Consider the following 25,977-nt stretch of genomic DNA (forward strand, 5'->3'; position numbering starts at 1 on the left):
CGTGTCAAGTGTGTTGAATTAGCGAGATAAGTGTCCGGCTCATATCCCAGGCGGTGGCATATTTGTCAACACCCCACCACTGACTCTAGCGCCGTATAGTCGGAAAAACGCCGCCAAGAAAATGAAGTTTACCTCGCTAGCTGACAAACTTTTCCGTCGGTTCCGCCATCTCGCCAAGTTTCCTCCTCCCGCCGGGTTGCCGTGCAACACTCTGTAGCAAAATAAGTCCGTTTATTAACGTCGCGGAGCATTCACACCCCACTGCGACCCCACGGCCCAGACGAGATCCTGTGAGACAGCGCACGGTGCGTGTGCCGGCTCTGTTATATAACGGCCGCACAAGCACCGTGACATGGGCGACTATTGCGGTGAGAGAACCGAAACTGGCACCGGACCTTCGAGCGATCCATGTGAGACCGATGACACGAACCGACCCCGCACATACAGGTCATTTCATGGCCGGTTTCCGTGGGTTCCAGACGAGCACAAGTTCGTTAGAGTGCGAACGGAAACGAGAACCACACAGAGCGACAGACTTAGCAGACCGGTGTAGGCACTGATTCATAAACATGACTGGGTGGGGAGCGACCGGGCACGGGACAAACACACAGACAGACGCACAGTCGTGCACGACCCGGCCTATAGTCAAACACCGGTAACTCACTAATAACGCGTGTCTTGGGACCCTCCATACCAACCGGCCGGTCACGGGTCAGTACAGATGGCTCCCACTCCACAGTAAACACAAACCGTCATGGCAGCATATAACCCCCGTGCACACCGGCGCAAGTACATACTATCGGCTCAGCACCGACCAGCAAGCCGGGGCACCAGCGACAGGCCGTCGCCTCTCCACCGCCACTGTCCAGAGGTAATGCATATCTTGGTAACAACTCAGGAAAACTTCATATATCGACACACATTGCGCACAGCAAACTACGCGATATTCTACGTACAGACGACCGTGACGAAGCGCAAAATATTCTACCTAAAGCTAGCACTAACTAGTGTCGAGAGCGGGCCACCGGGCCCTGCTGGCAGCCTGTAACGCCTCTGTTGGTTTTCAGACGATCGAGAAGAACCATCCAGGGTGCATTCTCTCCGTCTTATCTGACTTAATAACTCATTTCCTTACTCAACTCGCATTTCTCAGAACACATTGACTTAGGCCAGTGGGACCAACGCGATCATATTTCCCCCAGAACCTTCTGACTTCCACGCTGTCTCTCTCTACTCGCTCAATAGCCAATCGATGCTGCCGTGATCTCTGATACTGTAGAGCGTCTGCTCCGGTGCCCGGGCTACCGGGCACAGTCCAGACCCCAGTTCTCTCGTCGTGTTGATTGCTGCTCGCTGACGTCGCCCAGTACAGGTGCCCAGCCTTCTGTGGGGCGCTCGACGCCTCATATATCTGTGTGAAAGCGCTGGATGCCGCTGGATGGTGCGGCTGACAGTGAATCCCTTCCGTGGCGGACAGACGACAGAGCGGCGACACGGCGGCGAGCGAGCGGCTCCGCTCCTCGTCCGGCGGCGGTGTCTTTTTGTACGCACCTGACCAACGAACCTCCGCTGCCGCTGCCGTCACTGCCGCTGTCACTACCGCTGCCGCCGCTGTCGCCGCTAAGGTGGCGGTGATGGTACTGAGCTAGCCGGCCAGAGGCCCACGTCACGCCTCCTCCTGCTGGTAGAGCGTCACCGACGCCAGGTGACCGTTGTTCATCACCTGAGGAGCGGAGACAGGGTCAGTCAGTCATGGCGTCATTTTAACTGCATGACTGCACCTATTATCGGGCATGCTGCCTGTTGGTGCTTGTTAACGATAAACATAAACATTCTGTCGAGATGCGGAGAGTTACGATCAGACGCCCTGTCACAATGTAACTGCGATGTAGTGCCATGATAGACAAGGTGTCATGATGTCACTTGGTCAGACGCGGTGTCACCGTGTCGCGTAGTGTGATGGTGCCATGGTTAGACGTGGTCCAGGCAAACATCAGCCGGGCAGGAAGAAGTTACACGCACGCATAACACGATGTTGGATGAGGTGTGATGTTACCAACTGGTCGAGCGAAAGGCTTTTGTAAACGAAAGACTAACTTCAGCCAGAGAAAAACCAACGAAACAATTAAGCACCCATCCGCCACACGACATGTCCGAAATAAAATAACACTCAGGTTTTATCTAGAATTCAGCATGGCGATATCCAGCCGAAATGGCCACGACACGCCCTGCCGAGTGCCGTAAGAAGAATGTTGACTCGGTCTTTCATTTCGGTAGCCGGCCAATTAATTTCCGACGACGGCCCTTGATCTCACAGAAAATGTGGACAAAAACATAATAACCCGAATGCAGCATTTAATATCACTTTCTTACATCAATTTTCTATCTCAATGAGAGTATTTGGTCATCAAGGTAGAACTATCGTAGCTAATATCAAACTTTCATTAAACGTTATTTACTTCATAAAGTTTATGATAGTTGATTTCAAACTCTTCATAAAACGTCAGGTTCTTATTAGTTGGCCATTCAATAACTCAATACATGAAGCTAATATTGTTACGAAGTAAGACGAAGTAAAGGTCTAACCGCTAATCCTTTCCGCTCGACCTCCTTTACCAATCTAGGTGCAGTTACTAGCCGCCCCCTCCTAAACGTACCCGGACCTTGAACTCGCCTCCCGAATCAATATTCGCCAGGATGCAACATAAGTTAGCCTGACATTAACAAAGTTAGCGGGTGTGCCCCAGTCGGGAGCACCTAAACAACGAGCATTGCTATCCGAGAGCATATACCAGACACCGTGTCCAGGGCCCGTCAGTGGCGGGAAACAAACAACCTCTCATCTCTCACGGTTACTCCTCCTCTCCTGGGGGGGGGGGGGGGGAGGTCAGCGCCACTCCCGCTCACTCCGCCCGCCCGCCTGCCCGTCCGATATTGAACTCCCACCGCTCCGGCCGGTAGCAGCAGCGTCTGATCTACCGACACATTCTAACGCTGAAGCGGCGCTGATCGTGAGGGTTCACCGGCACCAGAGGGAGGTCAGGATCCGAGAGCTAGGCTTATTGGGCGGCGGAATAGCGTCGGTGAAGAATGTATAATGTATGTCTCGAATTCGGTGGGATATACGACGGCTAGCGAGAGTCGCAAACTAAGACGACGACGACGTCCTACGTGTCCTTCGACGCGAGTGATCAGGTAGTCTCGACTGGTACTATGGCAAAAGTGGCCTCATATCCCGGCAGCTCGTTCACGTTTACACGTCCCAGTGGTATTTCTTGTCACACACATAACAATTGTCATCAATTTTCATTTGTAGCTCCAAAACGCACACCTCTCAGCCATTGCAACAAATAAGGAGCTCTGCGACTCTAGTCAGGAAGTAGGAACGTCAGTCTCGCACTAGGTGTGCCAAAGAGGGAGCCAATTCTGGCCACTTCGTTAGGACATCCGAAGACCGTTTAATGATGGGAGACTGACCAGCTGTTTCTCAGCGCTCACTGAGGCAGTTCGCATGTCACGCGTCCCATCAAGCATTTCAAGGAGCCGAGGTGTACAATGCAAAATGATTCCACGGTAAGCTATTGGCGCATCCGGGATAGGACGAGAGCGGGCCACTTGCCAGCAACTGGAACCGACTGCCGTTCTTAATGAATGGCCGGAAATGAAATAAGTTTCCTACTCTTAGATTCATTTGGCATAAGGTCGTGCTCACAATTAACTTAATGAACAACTCTCAGCGGGTTGAGAGACCGAAACAAATGCGCTTTAGTCGTTTTAAAAGCCATAGTTGCTTCAGCGAATTGTTGGCTTGTATTGCGAACAATGGAAGCTCGCTTTTCTATCCGGATGCTATTGAATTTGCATTAATTAGCAATGAATAATGTCGCCTGTGAAAGACATAGTCAATACTGCTACTGCGAATGAGCTGTCTAACGTTTACCCAATGTCTCTAGTTCGACATATTGACCTTGGTCTCGACAGGCTGACTACATTTAACTCCCTAGAATAAGTAATCGAACTTTCAAAGTACTGAATGAATATGGGTACATTAACCCGCGCCCCGTAGGGCTACCGGCGGACCCTACCACCCGTAGGGGGGGGGCCGTTTCGGCCCCCCCCTAAGATCTCGGAAAGTTACCGGCCGATTTTCAAAATTCAAACGGCGTTCGATAGCCCCACCCGGGAACTACCTTGTGACCAAATTTCATTGACCTAGGTCAAACCGATGACGTCACAGGTCAGGTCAAAGGTCAGATTTTCACCGTTCACAGGCAATTCAAGAAATGTGCTGTGAAAGCGAGTAAATTGGTAATTTATTGAAAACCATCGATGGTACATTGTTCGTCAAACACATACTTTGCTATCTGAGGTCACTGATACCAGGTCAGGTCACAGCGAGGTCAGGTCACCGGGGGTCACAATATGAATGTGTCGTGTGATACATGTTTTATGGTCCATTTTACATGACAAATGCGATTATGTGGGTTAGGCAGCCTTTGGGGCCAGCCTAGGTCACGTTTTTGTGAAGGTCAGGTCAAGGTCAGGTCAAATTAGGTCAAATTTCAAAGTTGATATTTTTGCATAAAATGGGTATCGATTCGATGCAGCTCGTCACGGGGAGTCTAATGGTGGTCTTCGTTTTGCTCTACGAGTTCTAGAATTGCCAAAAATTGAGTTTGAAAATTTGACGTCATCATTTTTGGACAGTTTTTTCGCTATAACTTGGCCAAAAAACGAGGTATCGATCTGAAATTTGGTATGTAGATAGAAGACGGTAGGCACTATCACATATATTCCGGTTTTTTCGAAACTCAAAAAACTTTTTGGATTTTTTGGCGAATATATCCAAAAAAATGCTTTTTTGATTTTTGGGGGTCAAAACTCAAAAATTTCAAAAATTCGAGATAGCAGTTTTGTAGCCCTGTCAATTCTACACCTTTTATGTCTTGATCATTTTTCTGTATCTTCAAAGCTGTAGTCCTGACAGGTCTTCTCGCGAAGGTCTTTTTTCGGTCGAAAATGACAGAACATGACGTCACTCTGACGTCATTTGTGGCCAACCTATCATAGCCTCTGGAAAAATTTTTGGTCACAATGTGTAAAATTGATGCCCGGAGGGGTCCTGAAAGTTTGGTGGCGATATCTCCAGCTGTGTAGGAGATATCGACCGAAAAGGACAGGGAGGGGCCGTTTCGGCCCCCCCCCCTACGGGGCGCGGGTTAAGGCATCGCAACATGTGATAGCACGTGATTCGACAGGTTTGCACGTTATCTTTCATGTGGGTATCAATTTTAGACTTACCTGTATCGACACAACTATTAATCTACATGTCCCAAGTCCGGCTCAAATATACCTCTATGTGATCCAAGCGGGAGCGAATTTCACACATGAAACTCATCGTCTTCCCGAGCGTGCCGAGCGCCCATGCCAAGTTGCAGCTCATTTTAGCTTCAGCTGCCACCCTTCACTGCCTGCCTGACGTCACAACTGTGGCCCCGGCGACCGACGATTTCTTACTGACAGTGGTAGATGATTGTCATCACGCACGCCTCGTGAGCATCTTATCCTGGCATATTGACCCACCTCTCGTTTAGTATGCCTACTGCGTAGTGTGTGGTGTGTAGTATTTAGTGTGTAATGTGTCGTACACACGGCACACTAGGCCGGTAGCCTGCCGTGCCGCCCTCCCCCTCCCGTCACTCTATCTCCGTGTTCTCACCTCACAGATGAAGTCCTCCACGCCGTAGCAGAGCGTCGAGCCGAACGGGTTGCTCGTGTTGGTGGTGGAGGCGCGGTTCAGCACCACGGGTCGGCTGGAGGGCTTCAGCGTGCCGCACACCGACTCCCACTTGGTGTCGGCGCGGATCTGCCGTTGGGAGAGAAAAGTTAGAGGGTAGAAAGACGGTCAGAGGAGACAGGAGAGGCCGCACACCGACTCCCACTTGGTGTCGGCACAGATCTGCCGTTAGGAGAGGGCGAGTCACCGTCCGTCCACAGGGAAAGGGGGACGGGTTGGTCAGAGGAGACGGGAGAGGCCGCACACCGACCCCCACTTGGTGTCGGCGCGGAGCTGCTGTTAGAGGAGGGGCGAGTCACCGTCCGTCCACAGGGAAAAGGGGACGGGTTGGTCAGAAGGGACAGGAGACGCCGCACACCGACTCCCATTTGGTGTCGGCACGGATCTGCCGTCAGGAGAGAGAAGAGTTAGAGGGTAAAGGGACGGGCCAGTGGTTAGAGGAGGAGAGGCCGCACACCGACTCCCACTTGGTGTCGGAGCGGATCTGTCGTCAGGAGAGGGCAGGTCAGAGGGCGAAGGGATAGTGTCAGTGGTCAGAGGGGATATGCTAGAGGTCAGAGAGAAAGTATGAGCGGACAGAGGGCACAACAGGTCAGCGATCACGTTAAAAGACACGAATCAGCGGCCAGAGGAGGGACATGTCAGCGATGTCAGCGGTCAGAAGGGACTTCTCCCTGGTCGGAAGGGGGGGGGGGTGCAGCGGGCACGTGTTAGCAGTCGCTTTCACGTGAGAGCGTTCAGAAGGGACTCGTTCAGAAGGGACTCGTGAGCGGTCAAATTACGCGTCGGCGCGGTGGCCACGTGAGAGCCGGACGTATCCGAGAGGCCATACATCACTCGCCGGCGGTCATTTGAGACGACGTGCCACCCAAGCCAGGGAATGAAACGCCAACATCAGAGCACTATTCCCTACGTAAAGAAAGGATCGCTTTCTAACTGGAGCGAATCCGGCAATAAATTAGACTTGAGAATGCTTGTCTGCATTCTCAAGAAACCAAAAATGAAGACACCGCTAATTGTTAAATGTTTCAATTCAGGGCACTAGGATTGTACTGGTTATTGCCGATCACTACGGGTAACTGAACCAGTACTCTATCCAGTATTGTCCAGCGCGTAAGATATCTCTATTCCTGGAAGGAAAATACACTAGTTTCTCCAGAAGTACCGGCGTCTACACACGGGACTCTACACACACGACTCTAGCCACCTATAGTAACTCCGTATGGAGGGCCTAACTGTGATGAAAGGACCACCAAGGCGTCACCGGTCTTTCAATGAGCGATGCGAACTGCCGCATACAGCGTACCTATTCAGCAATTCTCGGTACATGAATACAGACACAAGCGTCTGACGCCGTAAGAGCCGCAATTCCTATTGCTCTGGCTCCGGCTCCGGCTGAGTGGATCCGGACGGATCAGGGGGTTCACAAGATCTGAGTGGGGATTGCGACCAACGAGATATACAAATGCGATTCCGTCGCATTTACATCATGTTTAGGTGTTCACAATGAGCTCTTAACTTGGCTTGCATCAATAGTTCATTTGCGTCACAGAATACACACGTAAACAACTACTTTTGTTAACTCGACTTAGATGGCACAAAACGGCTTTACTGTTTCCGATTGCTAATTATGCCTACAACTGTCGTAAAATAATTTGACGATGAATGAATCTGCATTCATTCACTGTCCCTTATTGCATTCTAAGTCGCATTGTTTCGAAGAGTGTCTCCTACAAAAAAAAGAGCAAAAATACTTCAATTACGAACTTTTACCAATCTCAGGGAAGACGGCTTAATAACGTACGATGATGAACATAGTTTCCAAGTTGATACACCGACTGCCTGGGGCCCTAGCTAAACTTGCGCATGGAGACCAAAAGAAGCAAAAAGTGTCGCGACCAGACAGCTATTGATTCAATTACATTAATCCGAGTACACTACTAAGGAACCTAGACATAGCTTATCGATGTTCAGTTTGAGAATTTCACCGTGGATGCAAAAAAAGTTCAGCCATCATTTCACTTCGAAGATTCACTACGAAAAATTGAAAACCTATCTGACCAAATTACCCGGCTGGTGGCAACAGGGGCACGAGTGACTGCAACGTATTTGGTAACCACCTCTGGAGCACCCCGTTCCGAAGAGTAAGTCCCTTGCCGTTTCAGCGCGGTAGGAAGGATGGCTAGCCCATAGCTCGAGATGTAGGGGAGAGTGGGGTAATTTGGCCGGTGGTGTAAATTGGCCGCCCCCACCTGTACGAAAGCTGATAAAAGTGAATGAAATAACTTTAGTCTCTATTCATTTGTCATCGGTAGAACTAACTCGAGAACAAATGTCAAAATTTTCCCCCTCTTAGTTTTATTCAAAATTAATAAAAGGCGAATTTCGTTAGAAAATGGTAACTTTTACTTCCCTTTAAAAATTTGTATAACATGTAGTATTTGGGTTTTGAACGAATTCCAACATTATAGCGCCATTTTTTAGGGTGTTCAGCGGTTCCAAGAGCAATTTCATCTAGTTCTGTACAGCCATGACGACTTTATAGACAAAAATTTTCAGAATGGCAATGTGGGGTTATTTGGCCGGGACTAGCGGGGCAACTTGGCCGGTGCGCTCGGAGTCACTATGCTGGGACTGCCGAGTTGTCATGGTCAATTATACCATAAAGGCCATAATTCATGACCAACTTTGACTACCTTGATGCAATATTTCCTATTGGACAGCTGTAAGGGCATGTGACGTCATCAAAAGTTACCTAACGCTTTTTTGCTAATAGATACTTACAGAAAAAAGATACAGCCGCGCAAATGGTCTCATTGTGTTCAGCTCGTCAAGGCGCATCGAATGATATACATGATGACCTTGAACTCACGTAACCTTGAGGTCAAGCGACCTAAGGTAGCGTGACCTGAAGCCAACCTTTGACCTTGACTTCTCGAGGTCAACACATACATGTTTCGATGCGGAATGACGAGAGAATTACGATGGTACTTTTAGTTTTGGCCTAGCTTGATTACTTCAAAAGCTATTCGTAAAAAGCTGTCATCGCATCTTAAGCCGCTATTTTGACTATTTTCGACCACTGTGACGGCTGAGTCAACCTCCAAAATGCTTCAAATGCGTCGTAGGACACACGTCATTGCTGAAAGTGAAGCTGACTCGCCTATAACAAAAATCATGGCCTCAATACAACACCGGCCAAATTGCCCCACACCCCCGGCCAAATAACCCTGCTAGTGGGGCAATTTGGCCGCTTTGCAGACCTTTGTAATACGTCACAATTTCAATATAAATAATTAATCTATCATTTCAAGTTTACTGTCAAAGAAAGTAAAATGTATGCCACACCTGTCAGCGTTGAGAAAATGCAGAAATATGTTGTCGATTTTTAGTTACATCGTTTTCTAAAAAAAAAGCGGCCAAATTACCCCACTCTCCCCTACACCCTCCCGGTGGCCCTATCCGGACAGTCACATTCATTTGCGGCGGCATTGCGGCATTTGCACATTGCATTTACGGCGGAGTATCTGCGGGCGGTGGACTGTCCCACGGTATCCCAGTGCCACTCACGTGCACGCCGTCGGTGGTCGTGTTGATGATGGACGAGTGCGGGTCGACAGAGAGATCAAAGTTGCATCGGTGGTACCTGTGCGGCAGAGCGCGGCGTCAGGGCGGTGCGCGGGGGACGACTGGGAAACGGGGTTCCCACCGATACAAGACTGCAGCAAGACGATCGGCACATGATCACGTAATCCTACCGTTCACATCACGGGACAAGATTACTATTACTATTACTGCAGTGTAAGTAATGTACAGCATACACATCACTACACATCAATAAAATTACTGTACACGGCACACGGCAACGTGTTACATCGCAGCGCCTCCAGCCACAGTATGGCGTCACGGGCCGCCATTCGTTACATTATAGCGTCGCAGCCCCACGCTACACACTGCATTGACCACAGCGACACATAGCTTCACGGCATTTAGCGTCACATCAGGTCAATCAGTGCACGAATGCCTGGTATTAATGGCTATTAAAGCGAGGACAGCCGCAGTCCGATATACCGGCCTGAATGAAGGAAAGCCGGGACGGTGTGACCCTCCGGTATTACAACTCAGAAAATTAAGGACTAAAACGCTCGTCATGTTGCTAGGAATCAGTAAAGGTGCCGGAAGTAAAGAGGAAAACTAACTAGCTGACTTTGATAGGAATACGTTGTCAAATAAAAATGTTGTTCAGAGCACGGTAAGAAAAAAAATCATTAAGTTGTTTACATTCATCTTATTTCGAGAAAACCTCTTCACAATAAACTCTGGCGAAACCCAAGTAAAAATCAAACGATGCGATACAAAGGCAAAATATAAAGGAAAGTATACACAATATATCAGCTGACAGGAACTGCCAATATCTCAGCTCGCACAGCATACAACGTGCCATCGATCTTCCTATCCAATATCCTTCTACATCTCGCCTTTCATCCCACACTATGAACCCCCCCCCCCCCCCCCACCAAGGAGCACCAAAGTCCCGTCAAGTGAGTCCAAGAAGCGATCAACGTCCTATTCCCGTGAGATGCGACTCAGAGCCAGTCACAAACTAGCTCCGAGTACTTAATTCTCCAGCGTCCGGACACTAATAGTGAATAAGAGCCGCGTCATGTCTGCACTCTGCACCATTGGGAAGCCATTTAGCAACTGGATCACATTACCAATACGCCTTCGTATCAAATCTACCGATTCATGGCTGGGTCACGTGCACAGCACGTGAGCGAACGGATAATGTTCCGATGTGAAGAATGTATAAACCCTTATAGGTAAGTGTACGTACAGGTCTCGCGGGTTTTAGCGGTAGGTTTTGCACCTAGAAAATTTAGTGTACTTCAAGCTATATCCTCGTTGTCTTAAGCTTTTAAGTGTTAAAGATGCGATCGACCTGTTGGGTAACAACTAACAAGCCGGCCATGATCGTGTAAAATGGCTTCATCGTAGATCGATTAGTTTCTGAGATATAACCGGAAATGTAAAAGTGCAAAACCTACCGCTTAATCTCGCGAGACCTGTACATATAACACACTAATGTGATTGCTTGGTGTGCGTCAAGCAGTTACCAGAATAGTCCTTTCATGCGTCCCTCTTCGCTTTTGCTCTCCACTTCAGCGTAATTCTCCTCTCCCCACTTTTTTGCCTTCTGTACGCACACCTCGGCCGGTCCCCGCCTGCTCGCGTGTGGGACAGTCAATGAGTTCGGCTAAGGTTACGGTGACGACGCATGCCTCCAGCGATCGGGCGCCTGACAGAGATGGTCGCAGGAAAGCGGCATTGACGACCTACGGACGAACAATGTAGGGGGACCGGCGCGGCGGCCGACAACAGGAGAGCGGGGCGGCGCGGGATATTGGACTGGTAACGAATCACACCGGTGATGGACCGGACTGGACCGGCGAGGGACGGATCGGACCGGCAGCAGACCAAACCAAACTGGACCGAACCGGGGGGGGGGGGGGGGGAGACTGGAGCGGACGGGTCATAGTCGAACTAACGCGATGGTCGATCTAGCAGGAGACCAGAGGCCTCTTGCACCAAACTACCTAGCTAGGTAAAATCGAAAAACCGGTTTCAGAATAAGCTAATCTAACGGTGGTAAATTTGTTTGCAATAGCCCAATACATAATCCTACATGTGCTTGCTAAATTTTGCACGCAAATTGTTACATTTGAGACTTGGACTGGGTATACGATGCAAAATAATCCAAGCATTGGTGCAAGAGGATTTTGGTGCAAGAGGCCTCTGATATACTCGACATCATAGCTGAGCTAGCAGGCCGGGACTCGACGGCAGATGGGTGTATCCTTTCAGCGGGCGCTAGCATCAGTACGCTATCCTTATCTATCGCATCGTGTATCGGATGGTTGTATAGGAAACCACGCTTCTCATCAAATGATCAAAGATCACCCTGATTACGTTCTTCATGCATTGGACTCCCACGATACTACAATTTCATTAATTACGCTTTTAATTACAATAACACTATTGCCAGTGAGCTGTTTGTTAGCGGATGTTTCGCTCTAATTAACAGATTATTAATTATATTCTATTTCTAAAACATCTCCTCTAACCACATATTCTGCAAGGGTGTTAAAAACGAAAACAGTTACTAAGGCCTCGCAACACGCTGTTACATGATTCCGAGAATGCTACATTCAATCGTCAACACTCACATGTTGAAGTTGTAATGCCCCGGGAAATTGGTGTGCAGCAGAATCTTCTTTGCTCTATGCGTTCTGGCGTCAAACAAAATATCCTGGAAAGAGCATCGGGCTCAGGTTGATTTGATTACGGATCAGCGGAGCGGAAAATAGCTCGTCGGCTGAACATCATATTTCTGAACATCTCTGATTCGACGCAACATATTGTTCGTTCAACACAACACACGTCTAATATGTTAAAGTGGCGTGGAATAAAAAAAAAACGCAGTCCCATGCTTTGAGGCGCATTAAAATGAAAAAAAAACATCAAAATGATGTACACACAAAAAACACAAGACAACCATTATTTTGAGCCCATATTAAAATAACTGCTTCGTGTTATTCAAGAAACAAAACATTGCTAAAATGGCGATCAAAGTGAATTGACTATGGCAGATATTTATGAGATACGTTGCTGTTTTAAGATTATTATATATACCAGCCTCTTCAAACGAATGTCTAACCTTGAAAACCACCAACTTTTATGTAAAAAGCATACGCATTTTGGCGCCTGCAAAGCTTGCATTACATAAGCACATTAACCATTGACGATACCAAAATTGCAACCACAGGCATTTCTCTGACCCTCCCTGCACCGGCAGCAACTCACAATGCCCAGGGTGAAGTAGTTGAAGAAGAAGTCGGAGCGTCTGGAGGCGGCCCGCTTGTGCGCGAACGGACTGTGAATCTTCATCTTGTCCTCAGACTTGTAGAAGACCTTGGTGGGAGCGCCCAGCAGCGTGGCCACGTCCTGACACGAGTCCCCGAACTGCACCTCTCGGACCAGCCGCGTCGGCTCGCTGTCCGCGCCCAGGTGCGTGTCGCCTGGGAACGGACGGCGGGTCAGCCGGACGGACTAATGAATATCAACACCACAGTTAGAGAGGAGCACAGAGCGCCCAATGCGTGTCACCTGGGGACGGAACGGCAAGCGAAAGGTGAGCCAGACAGTGAATCATACGCCATACTTGAGAGAGGTCAGACTAGGGCTCACTACGCCCAAACGGGTGTCGCCTGAGGACAGATGGACGGACAGACAGACGGCAAAAATTGAGCTCGAGGTGAACACAGGCCACTGTGCACTTGCAGGAGTGCTGACTTATTTGACAACCTGACCTTCCTGGTATCAACGAAGCGCACGGGTGAATAAACGGAGGGATTACATGTCTGGCGGAGAGAGTATCGATAAAACCATTGAGTGCTGAACAGCTTCCAGAAAAGTCACAACTGGTGATATGAACTAGATTTCCAAACATACTCGTATTATACATTCGGTGTCCAGAATATATACAAGCAGTGTGCTTGAACGGCGGCACCCGTCAAAATCCATATAAGGTCACTCACTTGCCGCGAGAAGATGGAGCCGTACACCCTTGGTGACGTCATCCTCCCTGATGACGTCACACTTTTCGGTGTACACCTGGCCTCCGAAACACGAGACGGGCATCGGCGGAGCCTGTGGACACGACAAACACGGTGACAAGAAAATAAAGGGGAAAACAAGCTATCTCCAAACTGATGCACAATAAATATACATTCAAACACGCTTTGTGGGCTATTTCATCCCAAACAATTATGTAGGGCCTCGTGCGTAAACCCCAGGACAGTCTCGACCAATGTCAATGCAACGTTTCAGGTGGTCAAGTATTATTTCAAAGCCAATTATGTCCAATACCGTTGTTCCGTACTTATAACCAAAAATACTGATTTTCGGCATGAAATGTATGTACACTACAGCCTAAGACCATTTGCCCTTTCTCCTGACACAAAATGAGCGATGTACTCCACCATTAGAAGTGCAAACGCTGCCATCTGGCTTCATAATTCGTCTTCGGTTTAAAGCGACAAGAGTTCGATAAAAGGTTACTTCGTTCTTTCAATTCTGTTTTGCGAGAAACGTGTACAAACACTACCAATTCAAGTAGACATAGGAAACGAATTTAGAGCCATCGCCGAAATTCTGAAAAGACAGACGAAAAGTTCTAGTCGATGACGCATTGCCGCTATAAACAGTTTCCAGAACCAATTTACGCTCCGGCCAGTACCGATTTTCCACATGATTATACTTTCTACAACAATACATCAGCGATCCTCTATTAGAGTGCCACTTTCCAGCGAAATTTAACATCAATTAGCGAGGACTGCCGGTGCGCCGTTCTGTTTTCATTCCCAGAACTGATTAGTAACAGGTTCTGTCGTCTCGTCCGGAGCGCTCTCAGATAGGCCTTACTCAGATCGCTTCAAAGCGCCCGAGAGCGAGCCTCGAGACGACGAGTCGCAGAACGCCGGGGCCGCGTTCCCGGAAACAACTTAAAACGACGCAGGCCAAGCGACATTTATTAATAAGCTCGTAACTGCATCCTAAAGCTAAATATCCTTTAATCGTTTCTTGGAAGGTTTCCTGCGATTTTGCTCACAAGTTGGACGTTTTCCGCAGATGGGACAGGCATAATTGCGCCACCATACGAGCGGCGGCATGTAATGTAGCCGCGCTGCCGGGCGAGAACATATCCCGGGGTCGTTAGCGGTGGAGTAAATGGGGGTTTGATGGATTGGCCGAGATAAGAGCGCATCAACACAACGGATGGTCGCAGGAACACATCACAATAAGAATCATTTTGCCATTAGATAACACAGGCAATCTGCCATAAACTTCAGCAAATGTTGGACTAGCGGCATCCATATTCAAAACATCGAGGTGGTAGTATCTGGTAGTTCCAACCAACCACACACGCTTATGATCGCACCCCTGATATTCACTAGAAACTCAGGTAAAAGCAAAAACCAATCCATGACTACATTTTAAAACGCTCATTACTTTGTCATTTTTCGTGCACATAGAAAAGCTACACCCGGCCCATACACAACCGAGCACAATTCAGTACACATCACGCACTTCCGCGGGGCAATGATAAATGAGTACGTGCTTCGCGGTTGGATAGTATGGGGGTATGTCTCACCTCTGTGGCGGTCCGACTGCTGCCACTGTAGATGCTCATCTGGGAGACCAGCGGTGAGCCACCACCGGGGAACTGCAGCGAGCCCAGACCGCCGGCGAACCGTGGCTGGAAGAGGCGAAACGCACTGTCGTTAACGGCATATCAGCACACAAAACGCTTAACTGTCCTAACAGTGATCAGATATACCATTTTTGGATTGAAGCTATTGTAGGATTGCGTGTGTACAACAAATACAATCAGCGTCAGTTCCACTACACGGCTCATCGTTAAGCAATGTTGTGAGTGACATGAGGATACTATGATAACTAATGCATTATATGGCCCCTCACGCACAATATCGGCACGAACACAAGTACTAGCACAATTACATACACGGAAACATTGACACATATACAACAAGAAGATGAGCCGACTCCATCATGTATCTGCCTAAGGCGCCTGACAGAGACGCTATAAGTGATAGGAAGTTACACATTCCGGTACCGCACCGTATCTCCGGTATCTTGACCGGAACCAGCGTGGTAGCCTGTGTAAAAGTCAACAGATTGCAATAATGAAATGCCACCAGTCCCACACAGGGGTCACAGACGGCTGGGCAGCATTTGAACTCATATCCAGGTGGCTGCGACACTATGGGTATACGGCTCACAACACGTGCAGATTGTGAAAAATGGCACGTTTGACAATTTACTGGGTACGAAACGCAATAGTACCCACATTTCATTTCGAAACTTTGCAGAGTCCGATATATAACTGCTAAGACAAGCTGTGGCAAAGACAAATGACCCCAGTCCCCGAACGTTTGTATGGAACTCTCAGGCCACGTGCAATTTATGCCAATCTCTGGTGCAATATCCTCAAATCTGGTCATGAAGAAATATGGCTGAATGCATGCCCACCTACTATAATAGTAGGTGTATATAGTACTACACATGAATGCACATTTACAGGGCAGGGTGGCGTCTCCTTTACAAGTTTACTATCTGCTATTTACTTCAATTCTTAAGATAAGAAGCATAAATAAGCATTCGACTTTACGAAGCAAGCAATTACTTCAGTTCTTCAGATAAAGAAGCAAACATATGGGTGCCTATCAGAAACGCGTCTATAACGCGTCTGTTATACGCGTAAACGCGTATACCTATAACGCGTCTATCAGAAACGATGAACAAATAAAGGCCAATCACGCATCGCTTTTTTAAAACTAATTTAACACCCTCCGGCGTCGAGTTCCTGACACCACATCATGTATTTTGGTGTCAGAGCAGGAGAGCCAGATAATTGCGCTGTGGAAGGCTGTTATTAATGGAGCGCTGCGGAGGGATGATAACACATTCCTGCCATTGTTTATCTCCGGAGAGCTCTGTTCCAAAAAGAACAACGGCGAGCGATAAAATATTCGAGGTGAAATAATTTTATAAGGAAATTGACGAAGTGTCATTTTTAATGTCTTCTTCAGCTAAATGACTGATGCTTTTTTTTAGTTTCAAACCACACTGAGGTGAACAAATTATATAAAAAAATGCTTCAGCTTTATCACTCCTTTATCCTTTCATCACTGGTTTGCTTTAGCGGCCGACTCGAAACCAGTGAACGCCGAACGGGGCAACTCAATTAAGCCGAAATATTTGGTTTTTAATATGTTTTTCACCTCGGAGTCGCCCGAAACTAAAAAAGTAACATAATTTCAAAAACGACTCTCTACAGCACTACTTTCCCAAATATATTTACTGTTTATTGACCAGAAAAAAACGCTTCGTATAAAACCCCAGTTTTGCCGTTTTTTCATAACGTCAGAGAAAAGTAATGCTTTTCGGCAGTTGCACATCTTTCAATTTCAAAATCTAATGTTGCCACTAGAGGTTGGCTAAATGTCGTTCCACGGAAACAAACTGAATAAATGCCATTCCATACTGCAGTTCAGTCTTGGTGGATGTCGCTCCAAGTAGACATCAGATCAGCAGGCTGATCCAGCTGGAACCTTAGCAGCGCCGATCGCGTACCCAACAACCCGAGCCCCCATCCTCCCCAGGCCGTGGGGGACTTCCAGCACTCTGGCGACGGCACAACACTGGCGCTCGGTGCGCCGCGGGGGCACACTCCTGGCGCACCGCGCCGCGAGTGCCGCTCTCAGATCCGGCTCAACGAGCACTCGACGCCCGGCTTCAAAGGAGTAGCACAGCGATGATATGGCGGCCACCTCATTACTGGTCACGCTGAGAGCCGGTTTCGAGTGTCCTGGTTTCGAGTGTTCCGGTCCCAGAACCTACTCACTATTCATTTCGTTGCCTTGACCCTCGTCCTTTGGTGAGTAGTACAGTTGTCAGAAACACCCGGAATACTGAGGAAGTGGGGAACTTAACGCCGCTAGATTCCGAGTCGAGCTCCATACTTTGTGAGGACCAAAGACTAATTGGAGCTCGCATCTCGCCTCCTTAGGTGGTTGAGCCTGAATAACATCTGTGCTGGTCAACTACTTCAAATGCCGGCCAAGTTTTGAACGCGGGTCAGAATTAAGAAAATATAATTATGTTTTTGGACAGAGCTGCTATGTCTTTTGACTTTTCTTCAGAATCACGCATGCACGAACTTTCGTCTCCGGTACGTAAAGGGATGAGAAATAACCAAACATTCATGTAATGATATGTTCATCAGAGAAATTCCTTACAATCGCCTTACAATTGAAAGGTTTCATTTGCATGAAAGCACATTTGCCAACCAGGTACAGTTGCTCGCCCATTTTTTGGACAGTAGAACTGCCATTCGGCCGGTGGCTCGCACTTCACAGAGCTGTGAACTGCTGACAGACCAGTGGCCGGTGGTCAAGGGCGACATTAACACACTGTTTCTCAGCCAGCGCGCGAGCCTCGCCTCACAAAGACCCTCGCAGGGCGACGACGCCGGGGATTTCATCAAAGTTCCGGGAGGGTTTCCAGTCGGGTCACGTACCCGAAAACAGCGCCCGACCGGGAAAACAATGACGTTAACTGCGCTCCTGTCGCGAAGCCAGCCAAAGAAGCCACTTCCAATCTACTTTCGGCAGTCATCAAACGAAATGTAATTACCGTGGCCTCGTACTTAAAGAACGCAAAATCCCACCTTAAACGTCTGCTGAGTTACACTCAAGCATAACTAGTTTTCATCGTGGTACGCCTACATAACGCGACATTTACGAGGACTTAAAAATAGTGCTTAATATGAACCTTCATCTAAAAGACAGATCAAACATCCCTTCTATCACGACTTTGCTTTAGAAGCTCATGTTTCACTTTCATACCCCTGATAGCACAACCTTTGCCTGTAAAGCCCGCACAGACCCGTGTCCCGTCCGCCATACCCAACAGCGCGAGCCGCCGACTGGTTCGGCGCGTCCCCAGCCCACAAATAGGGCTTCTCCCCTCCGGCGGGTCATTACGGGTCATCGGACACCCCGGCTACTGGTATTGGAGAGGAGCCGAACAGAGTATTACGCAACAGGCCAGTGCGTCGCACGTGTCGGTTTTTGCGTGTGATGGCGCCCGTGTCAATACTGTGTTACGTCGTCACTGTGGTGTAACCGGCAACACAAGACACCTGTATTAGACTGGATGTCCTTCGAAAGCTCAATAAACCCTACACATTCTTCATATTCACAGATATATTAATGTAGACTTTCCCGACACTTGAACTACAAACCGAGCCATATTCAGGACCCAATATAGTTCCATACGTTGAAAACATGTCAGCTAGATACAGACGCAGGCAGTTCCCCGTCCGTAGAAAGTGATAGTCTGATCCAATCACTCAATGCCCCCAACACGCACGCCCAAGGCCATCGCCTGACCCCACGCACCTCAGAAGATTGGAGTGCCACGATCCGATGGATGGCCTCGATTCAGTGTGCAATCCCCAGGATGGCACAGGTAATGCTTTCAGAAAGGTGCGTGAGCTGTTCATTGGCCTATATGTACATTAGATAAATGTGTGTGTAGCGAGCGTTAAGGCCGAAGGGCATTAAATAGTTCCACGTTGGATATATTGGCCGAGGTTTATAACACGGATTTCATTTACAGAAAGTGACCAAAACTACGAAGGGGTTTCTGTACATGCGAAAAAGCGAAAGCTCAATATCAGCAAAAGTTCACAGCTATCTACACTGGTCAAAAATGCTGACGAGCGAGCACTATAATTTAGGTCTGACCCGTCAGCAGCTAGCCAAGCCATGACAACTTCTATGTAACAAGTTTCTACGCTTCCGTTCAGGTATCTATCGGCTTGGCTCCTCCCAAGCGGAAATTTCATTTCTCCGATAACGAAAGCGCATGAGATTTGGTACGTGTCAATTCACATTCAAATCGGATATGGCCCTGGAGCAATCATTCAGAATCCCTCATGTCTGAAGACATTTGAAAGCGCAATCAGAATATGATAAAGGGAAGTGGCAGTACCAAGAAAATACCAAAGTAATGAAGTCATCGTCCGCGCCGGTAGCGTTCCAAGAACAGTACCTTAATGAATTTCAATGGTGGCCCATTACCATCAAACTCACAAAGCTTTCGGGTAAAGTAACCAACTTGAAATTCTCTTCTCAACAGATAAATAATGTAATTGGACGGGGACCAGGATGGGCGTCAGGGAGACCCTGGCCAGTTGACCCCACTCCCAGTGGGAAATAACACCGAAAACTTCGGTCGTCTGCCACGTGCCCGCTGACGGCCACGGCGCCCTCCGGGTCACACGGGGACGGCCAAACAAAGAGTGCAGCCTCCCATAGGCCAGGCTAGGTGATCTCGGGTGGACACGTCACATTCTGCCGACGTCACCAAAATAAATCGACCCGTGGGACATTATGCCGCTAGACATTATGCCGCTGACAGATACGACTCGTTGGCCAGTACAGCACTGTCAGACAATCCGTGGACCAATACAATACTGTCAGAGCCAAACAATGGACCGTTGGGCCAGTACAACACTGACAGGGAAGCCCAGTGGTCAACCATCACGACAGTGACGGAGACGACCCATGGGCTACTGCGAAAAAGACAGAGACGACCCATGGTTAAGTATCACATTGACAGACGACTCATGTGAGTTGTGGCATTACGCTACCGACAAAGACGACCCGTGGTCCCTTTTGACACTGAAAGACGCTCGAGCGTCCGTTAACCATCCCGGTCAGTGCGGCCAGTACGCCTCTCACCTCGAATTTGGGCTCCACGGGAAACTGGAATGTGAGGCCGCGGAAGTTGAGCAGAAACAGGTGTCGCTCGCGGTCGTAGATGCCCGGGTGGGTGGCTCCGAACGTCTGGTCCACCTGCTGTATAGACGGCGCCACCTCCGTGGAGCTGAACACACAGCCCCTGCCGGCGGGGAGGGAGGGAGAGTTGGTACAGGTGGCTCTGTGAGCGTCAGGTGAACGGTAGGGTGATGGGGTTGACAAGGAGAAAGTCGGTAATGGGCATGTTATGTTGCCGCCCACACCAAGTGTTTGATGAACAGCACATCGCACAGATGCATCGTGGACGAGGAGCAGTCAAGGACAAAAGACGAGGAATGCCTGAATAGAGATGATGGCTCTAAGTAGAGAATCACTGTAATTACGGCCAAATTGGCCAATGGGGCCAAGTGTGAATACATGGGCGTTGTAAATATACAGCAGCAAAGCGAATACCAATTTAGGACAAAACATCTGTTTCTCTGACGCACGTAGAAACCGTGCAAAATGTGAACAGAACCGAACTCCCGTCACAAAAACAGCGCACGAATTCGTCGTAAAAAGCGAAGTTCAATGTCAGAGGTGATTGCGTCACACACTGCCTGGCGCGTCACAATCGTACAACGCAATAGGCGACGGTGGGTGAGTGGCGCCACAAACGCCAAACAGAGAGGTGATAACGGCACGTTATAAACGACCGGACGGAACATGGGACCGACGAGACGGCGACGCTTCACCCGTCCATGGCATAGAGACTACGTGGCCTGGCTGACCTGTGACTGAGATGGATGATGTCGACTGCGTCACTGTCTCAATGAGTTATCAGTCTACCGACTTCGACTACAGAAAGTATAAAAGAATGCTACGACTGGAATCACGTGACTTTGAAACTTGAAAGTCTATTGAACATGAATCCAGTATAATGAAGAATAGGTACCTACTATGTTTCAGGTTCCATGGTTTAAAAGAAACTAAATAAGCGGAGGACAGTTAAGGGCGTAACCCATTACATTCTAACGGTAAAAAGTGACAGAGTGCACGAAGCGCTGGCAGAGTGCAGTATGATAACGGTAATTGTCTCAGCAATCACGGCACCGACCCATTATTATTTCTAGTATTATCTTACCCGTATTTGAGCCGGAGCTTGCTCAAGTTGTACACTTCGATGACCTGGGAACAAAGAGTCAGGGTTTCAGGTCTACAGGCCACAGTAGATATCCCCAATCATCCTTCACAAGAAAAACTAAAATAAGATCGGTCCAACACAATAGATATATCTTCGTCATTCTGTTTTTACTCATCGGTTCCTGAGATCCCGGGCCGTGACGGTCGGGCACTCCGAGTAAAAAATGCATACAAAAAGAGTGTAAGTTAATTTCGCACCGTCATCCACCTCTTCGGCGACAAGGACATACCGGGCACATTTTACCCCAACGAGACGGGACTGATGAAGGCGAAGCCACGTCTCCGGCACCTGATGCCGTCGGTTTCAGTAGTTTGGCGCAAGTGGCTCGATTTAATCCCCCTCATCGACCCGCCTTGCCTATGACCTAGTTTAACCTGCAGCTAGGCTGCTTTGTTATTCACGTCACTTTACGGCATCTAGAATGGAGTGTCGGCAAACATGTATTCGTCTCGACCAGATGATTTCCGACAGCGTCAAAATAGGGTGGGTGTAAAGGTGTAAATACGCACAATACATTGTGACATTGCGCAATTACTGACAGTTAACGTCCGCCAAGCTTCAGACAGTGCCACCAAACCTTATTTACACCACTTTGTGAAATTGGACGATGCTCTGCCTGCCTCAACTCGACAACCAAACCCCCAGGCGGCTCGGCCACGACCCAAGACCCGGTCATCCACCGCAGCGCCCGACAAAACGCACTGGCAGCCGTCAGCGGGCCTTGAACGGGTGCAGCCAACCAGCGGCCTTGACAGAGATGGGCGAGCGGGCGAGCGGGCGAGCGGCGCGCTGCCAACACACAGCCGCCGCACGCACAGTCCGATCGGGGGGGGAGGGGGGAGGGGCTGCATGACCACAAACGGCCCGAGCGACGGATCGCGGTGCAGATATCACACACACATACACACATACATACGGTAGCGTGACCGGTTTACGTTCGAGTGCACGGCGATGGCACGCCGTTGGGTGGTTTGGCCAGCAAGAATTAATTATAAAAACAGGCCAGCTGATCCCTAACAGTCATCTGTCATGGAACTTTCAATACTAAGGGTAACGACTACGAGCTGTGTTCGCAAATCAACTGACAAACGACGAGTAGCGCAGCTAAAAAAAAAAAAAAAATGGAACCTTCGGATTACTGATGAACCCGCACATTTTCCCAATGTATGTCCCACGGCAGCAGGTAAGCAATAACCATTTGGGTACCAGACTCTTAGCGATATCTAGGTTTTATGATTTTGTCATCACCTTCGCCCGAATATAACGAGGGCGCTTGGACTTTGTCAATAAAAAAGTACCGGCACCGCTTGATGTCCTATTTCTTGATTTCCAAATTAGTCATCAGATATCGATAGGTATCAGAAGTCAGGCATCGAGGCATCACATAATAAACCATATTTTCCTTCCCCATGAATGTAACTATTAACCCACATATTTAGAAACCATAATACTGACAGTAATAAAGTGCACATAGGAGATTCACAAAATAAAATAGTGGAAAATTTGATGAAAGCTCAGATTTACCTTGAGCCGCTGGCCAACAGGATCAAAAAGTAGGCGGATGCCATCATTGGTCATGTTGATGACCAAATCATGATCCAGCGGGTTCTGAAACAGGAACGGTATGTTAACCCACGCACTTGTAGGGGGGGGGGGGGCGGACTCCATCGGTTTTTCGCGAATAACTCGCGCAAAAAGCGGCCGATCGCGACGAAACTTACAGCACCATCGACTTAATCAATTTTACACTCAGAATTGCATGACCCTGACCCAAATGACCTTTCACCTGTGACCTTTTTCTCGAGACCATGTTAGGCCAGAATCGCGATTCCGCGTACATGTCGGCTCATTATCCGTGCGTTTGTAGTCTTTTTGAGGTGTTCGGCGTTCAAACATGTGAAATGATGTTGGGTTGGTCCCATGCGTTATGGTGGGTGTCAAGGTCACGTGATGGTCAGGTCAGGTCAATGACCTTTGATGACCTTGATTCACTTTTTTTATTTCTACATGTTTCTTGGCTAGTTTTTGGAGATTATTTCGAACCTCGCAACTATTTGAACATTTACAAAGCACCTAGCTTTGGTGCCTTCTTAACATGTTACGAAGCTGTCAGTGGTAGTTGATACCTATTATGAATACCTGGCAGGACCTCTACTGGTTGACCTGACCTGAGCTGACCTGACCAGACATGGCCTAAATGCATAAAGACATCATCTGTGTTCAAACCTAACATGAAATTCGTGATCAGCACTCCGAAAAACCCCTTCACAACCTCACTTTAAGAAGTTCTGACAGACTCCGATTTTCCCGACTTTTGGGTCATTGACCTGTCCTGGAAGGTCAACCAATGACCTAGGACCTTATAATTGGGTATCATCGGCTTCCTCTCGTCACGATCAGCACGCTAATTTTTTTCCGCGAAGCTCTAGCTCGATCAGGGGCGAAACGGCAAGGGGGGGGATCCAACGGACCCCTATACGTTTGCGGCCGTCAAAACAGCAATACGGGCGAGGGTCAAAATAAAAACATTGTTGACAGGCTCCTTATCCAATAACCACAATAGAAACTTGCGTTTCCACTGATACACACACCCATTCATTTGTAACACCTGTACACTAACACAGCTACAGCTAATTTTTTGGTCAAAATTTTGTTGGAATAGGGGAACACCATGGAACACTGTCCTTTATTATCTATTCATACCAAGCAATCACATGGAATTGAGGAGACTCATACTTACTGTATCACTGTAGCTTATGTGAACATCCCTTATCACTCCAACCTGTTGCTGAATAATGTTAACAGCTTGTGAGAAGTGCATACCTGTAAGAAAAGGAGCACATTTTAATTAGCTTCATCCCTAGTGTATCCCTACACTATAAGCATTGGTTCACTTGGTTCATCCCTCAACATTTTTTCTTTGCTTGTTAATAGAAAAAAAGTAATTTATGTTTCTGACACAAAGTAAGGCTTTGTTATCTTATCATATGGATAATTAGAAAGTAGTCAACTGAAACATTACATAATCAAGTAACTTTATATGTTCTTTTTATAGAATGACAGCTGTACACTGTACAGCCTCTTTTCAAAGCTTGTAATCAGGGTCATTTCAAGTTGGGAGTCACATTCCACTACTGCTTGTTCAAATCAGTACCAGAATTTCTACCTGTATCTATGTCTCCGTTGGACAATATTTCTATGATGAAAAAATTAAAACTGTTTCTTGTGACTACTGGCATGCAGTGTGTCAAGTTTTTACAAGTCATTACTATTAAAACAGTTTTATGGGAGAAATGAGGCTATATCTGCAGCTACAGGTTGCAGCTGACCATAGCTTCTTTCATGAGCTAATTTGGAGCATATTTATCGAATTATGCTTACATTCTGAAATCAACTCTAAAAGCAAACTAATGACAAAGATCAACATTGAGAAACTGAAGCATATTATTTAGGCTTGCATGCACTTTCTCTGCTAACATCAAGGATGAATGCCAGGATTTGTCTACTTCTGTAACTTCTGCAATTTGTGCACAATCAATAAAGATAAACTTACAGATTATGCTATCTTGATCTAGCCTGAGCCTAAGTCAAAGTCAAGTTAGTCAAGATAAATTTGCAAATATATTTTTTGGGGACTGGTTTAAAGCACTGAACCAAGCAAACCATCAAAGCTAAGCACAAAAAAGTGAGAACCTCCACAGCTTGATTAATGTTATGCCACACCAACACAAGTTAAGTGCTTTGGTTGTTTATTGGAGCTTTAGGGCGCGCCGACTACTGGGGTCATTTTGCGCCCCTATACTTTATGCTGTGGTTGTCTTTGCTCCCAAAGATTGAGCAATGTCAATCTCTATCAATAGAAGCTGTGTTATAATAGAAACAAATGATAGGCATTCCTAAGCATCCAGCCTTATCAACCCCGCCTTGTCATTGTCATGCATGGCTCACGAGTCCCAGGCTCAAAAACCGTGGTGACAGGCTTGAGCTGTGGCTGAACAAGGGTGGAACTTGTCTATTTCATATCCTAATCTAAGAAGCAGATAAACCATAATAAGTAACGAGCACAGTAGGAACATGAAAAATATGTGCATTGACTTACCCAGAATGAACTCCCATTGTTCATGCGACAAACTGCTCTCAGGGACCACTTCCAAGTCAAGCATTCTTGAATAATTAATGCACAAGAATGTTTGATACACAAATAAGCAATGAAACTATAAGTATGCTTCAGAAATATGTTCTCACGCAGCAAAAATCGCACTACCCTTTGTCCCGTAGCCTTCAACTTCCAGTGATCCCAAAATGAAAACAAAACAAAGTAGTCCGTTGTGATAGTGGTTGTGATGCGTCGTTTGCTGTCAAGGGCATTTTCTGTTGATGACGTCATTGCAATAATAATATAATTTTTCACACCAAATTGATCAATATCTGTAAATAAAAATACCTTTTTGCCATTTTTTTTGTTTCAAAACATATCAGTTGTTAATATATGAAAATACAACTTTTTTTACTAAATGAGCTCATCAAAATCAAAGATATCCAAAGAAGCATGAGGTAAATAAGCCAAGAGGGTGCCTGAGGGCATCAGA

The 25,977-nt window shown here is 47.6% G+C and overlaps 1 protein-coding gene across 2 annotated transcripts; it reads right to left on the reverse strand.

The window, feature by feature from the left end:
- Positions 1-217: 217 nt before the first annotated feature.
- Positions 218-25,751, reverse strand: LOC122378347 (PHAF1 protein CG7083-like). Of its 2 annotated transcripts, XM_043359303.1 has the most exons (12): positions 25,488-25,751; positions 24,129-24,211; positions 22,913-22,996; positions 21,329-21,372; positions 20,188-20,347; positions 15,009-15,113; positions 13,393-13,504; positions 12,659-12,873; positions 12,022-12,104; positions 9,368-9,443; positions 5,720-5,866; positions 218-1,723 (listed from the first exon to the last, which is right to left on the reverse strand). In XM_043359303.1, exons 1-12 carry the CDS (start codon positions 25,549-25,551, stop codon positions 1,667-1,669), a joined length of 1,230 nt encoding a protein of 409 aa, XP_043215238.1. In that variant the 5' UTR covers positions 25,552-25,751; the 3' UTR covers positions 218-1,666. The 2 variants fall into 2 exon arrangements, with proteins under 2 accessions (XP_043215238.1, XP_043215239.1); XM_043359304.1 differs by lacking the exon at positions 24,129-24,211 and having other exon boundaries at positions 25,488-25,709.
- Positions 25,752-25,977: the final 226 nt, after the last annotated feature.

This window comes from Amphibalanus amphitrite, unplaced genomic scaffold (assembly GCF_019059575.1).
Source record: "Amphibalanus amphitrite isolate SeventyFive unplaced genomic scaffold, NRLGWU_Aamphi_draft 000058F_arrow, whole genome shotgun sequence".
Lineage (NCBI taxonomy): Eukaryota > Metazoa > Arthropoda > Thecostraca > Balanomorpha > Balanidae > Amphibalanus > Amphibalanus amphitrite.

Bases quoted from the DNA above. Each gene is read 5' to 3' on its own strand.
- LOC122378347 (XM_043359303.1), bottom strand. From the start codon at position 25,551: ATGCTTGACTTGGAAGTGGTCCCTGAGAGCAGTTTGTCGCATGAACAA. The intron at 21,373-22,912 runs GTAAATCTGAGC...CTTTGTTCCCAG, and splicing joins CTGTTGGCCAGCGGCTCAAG to GTCATCGAAGTGTACAACTT. The intron at 9,444-12,021 runs GTGAGTGTTGAC...TCTGCCGCACAG, and splicing joins GGGCATTACAACTTCAACAT to GTACCACCGATGCAACTTTG.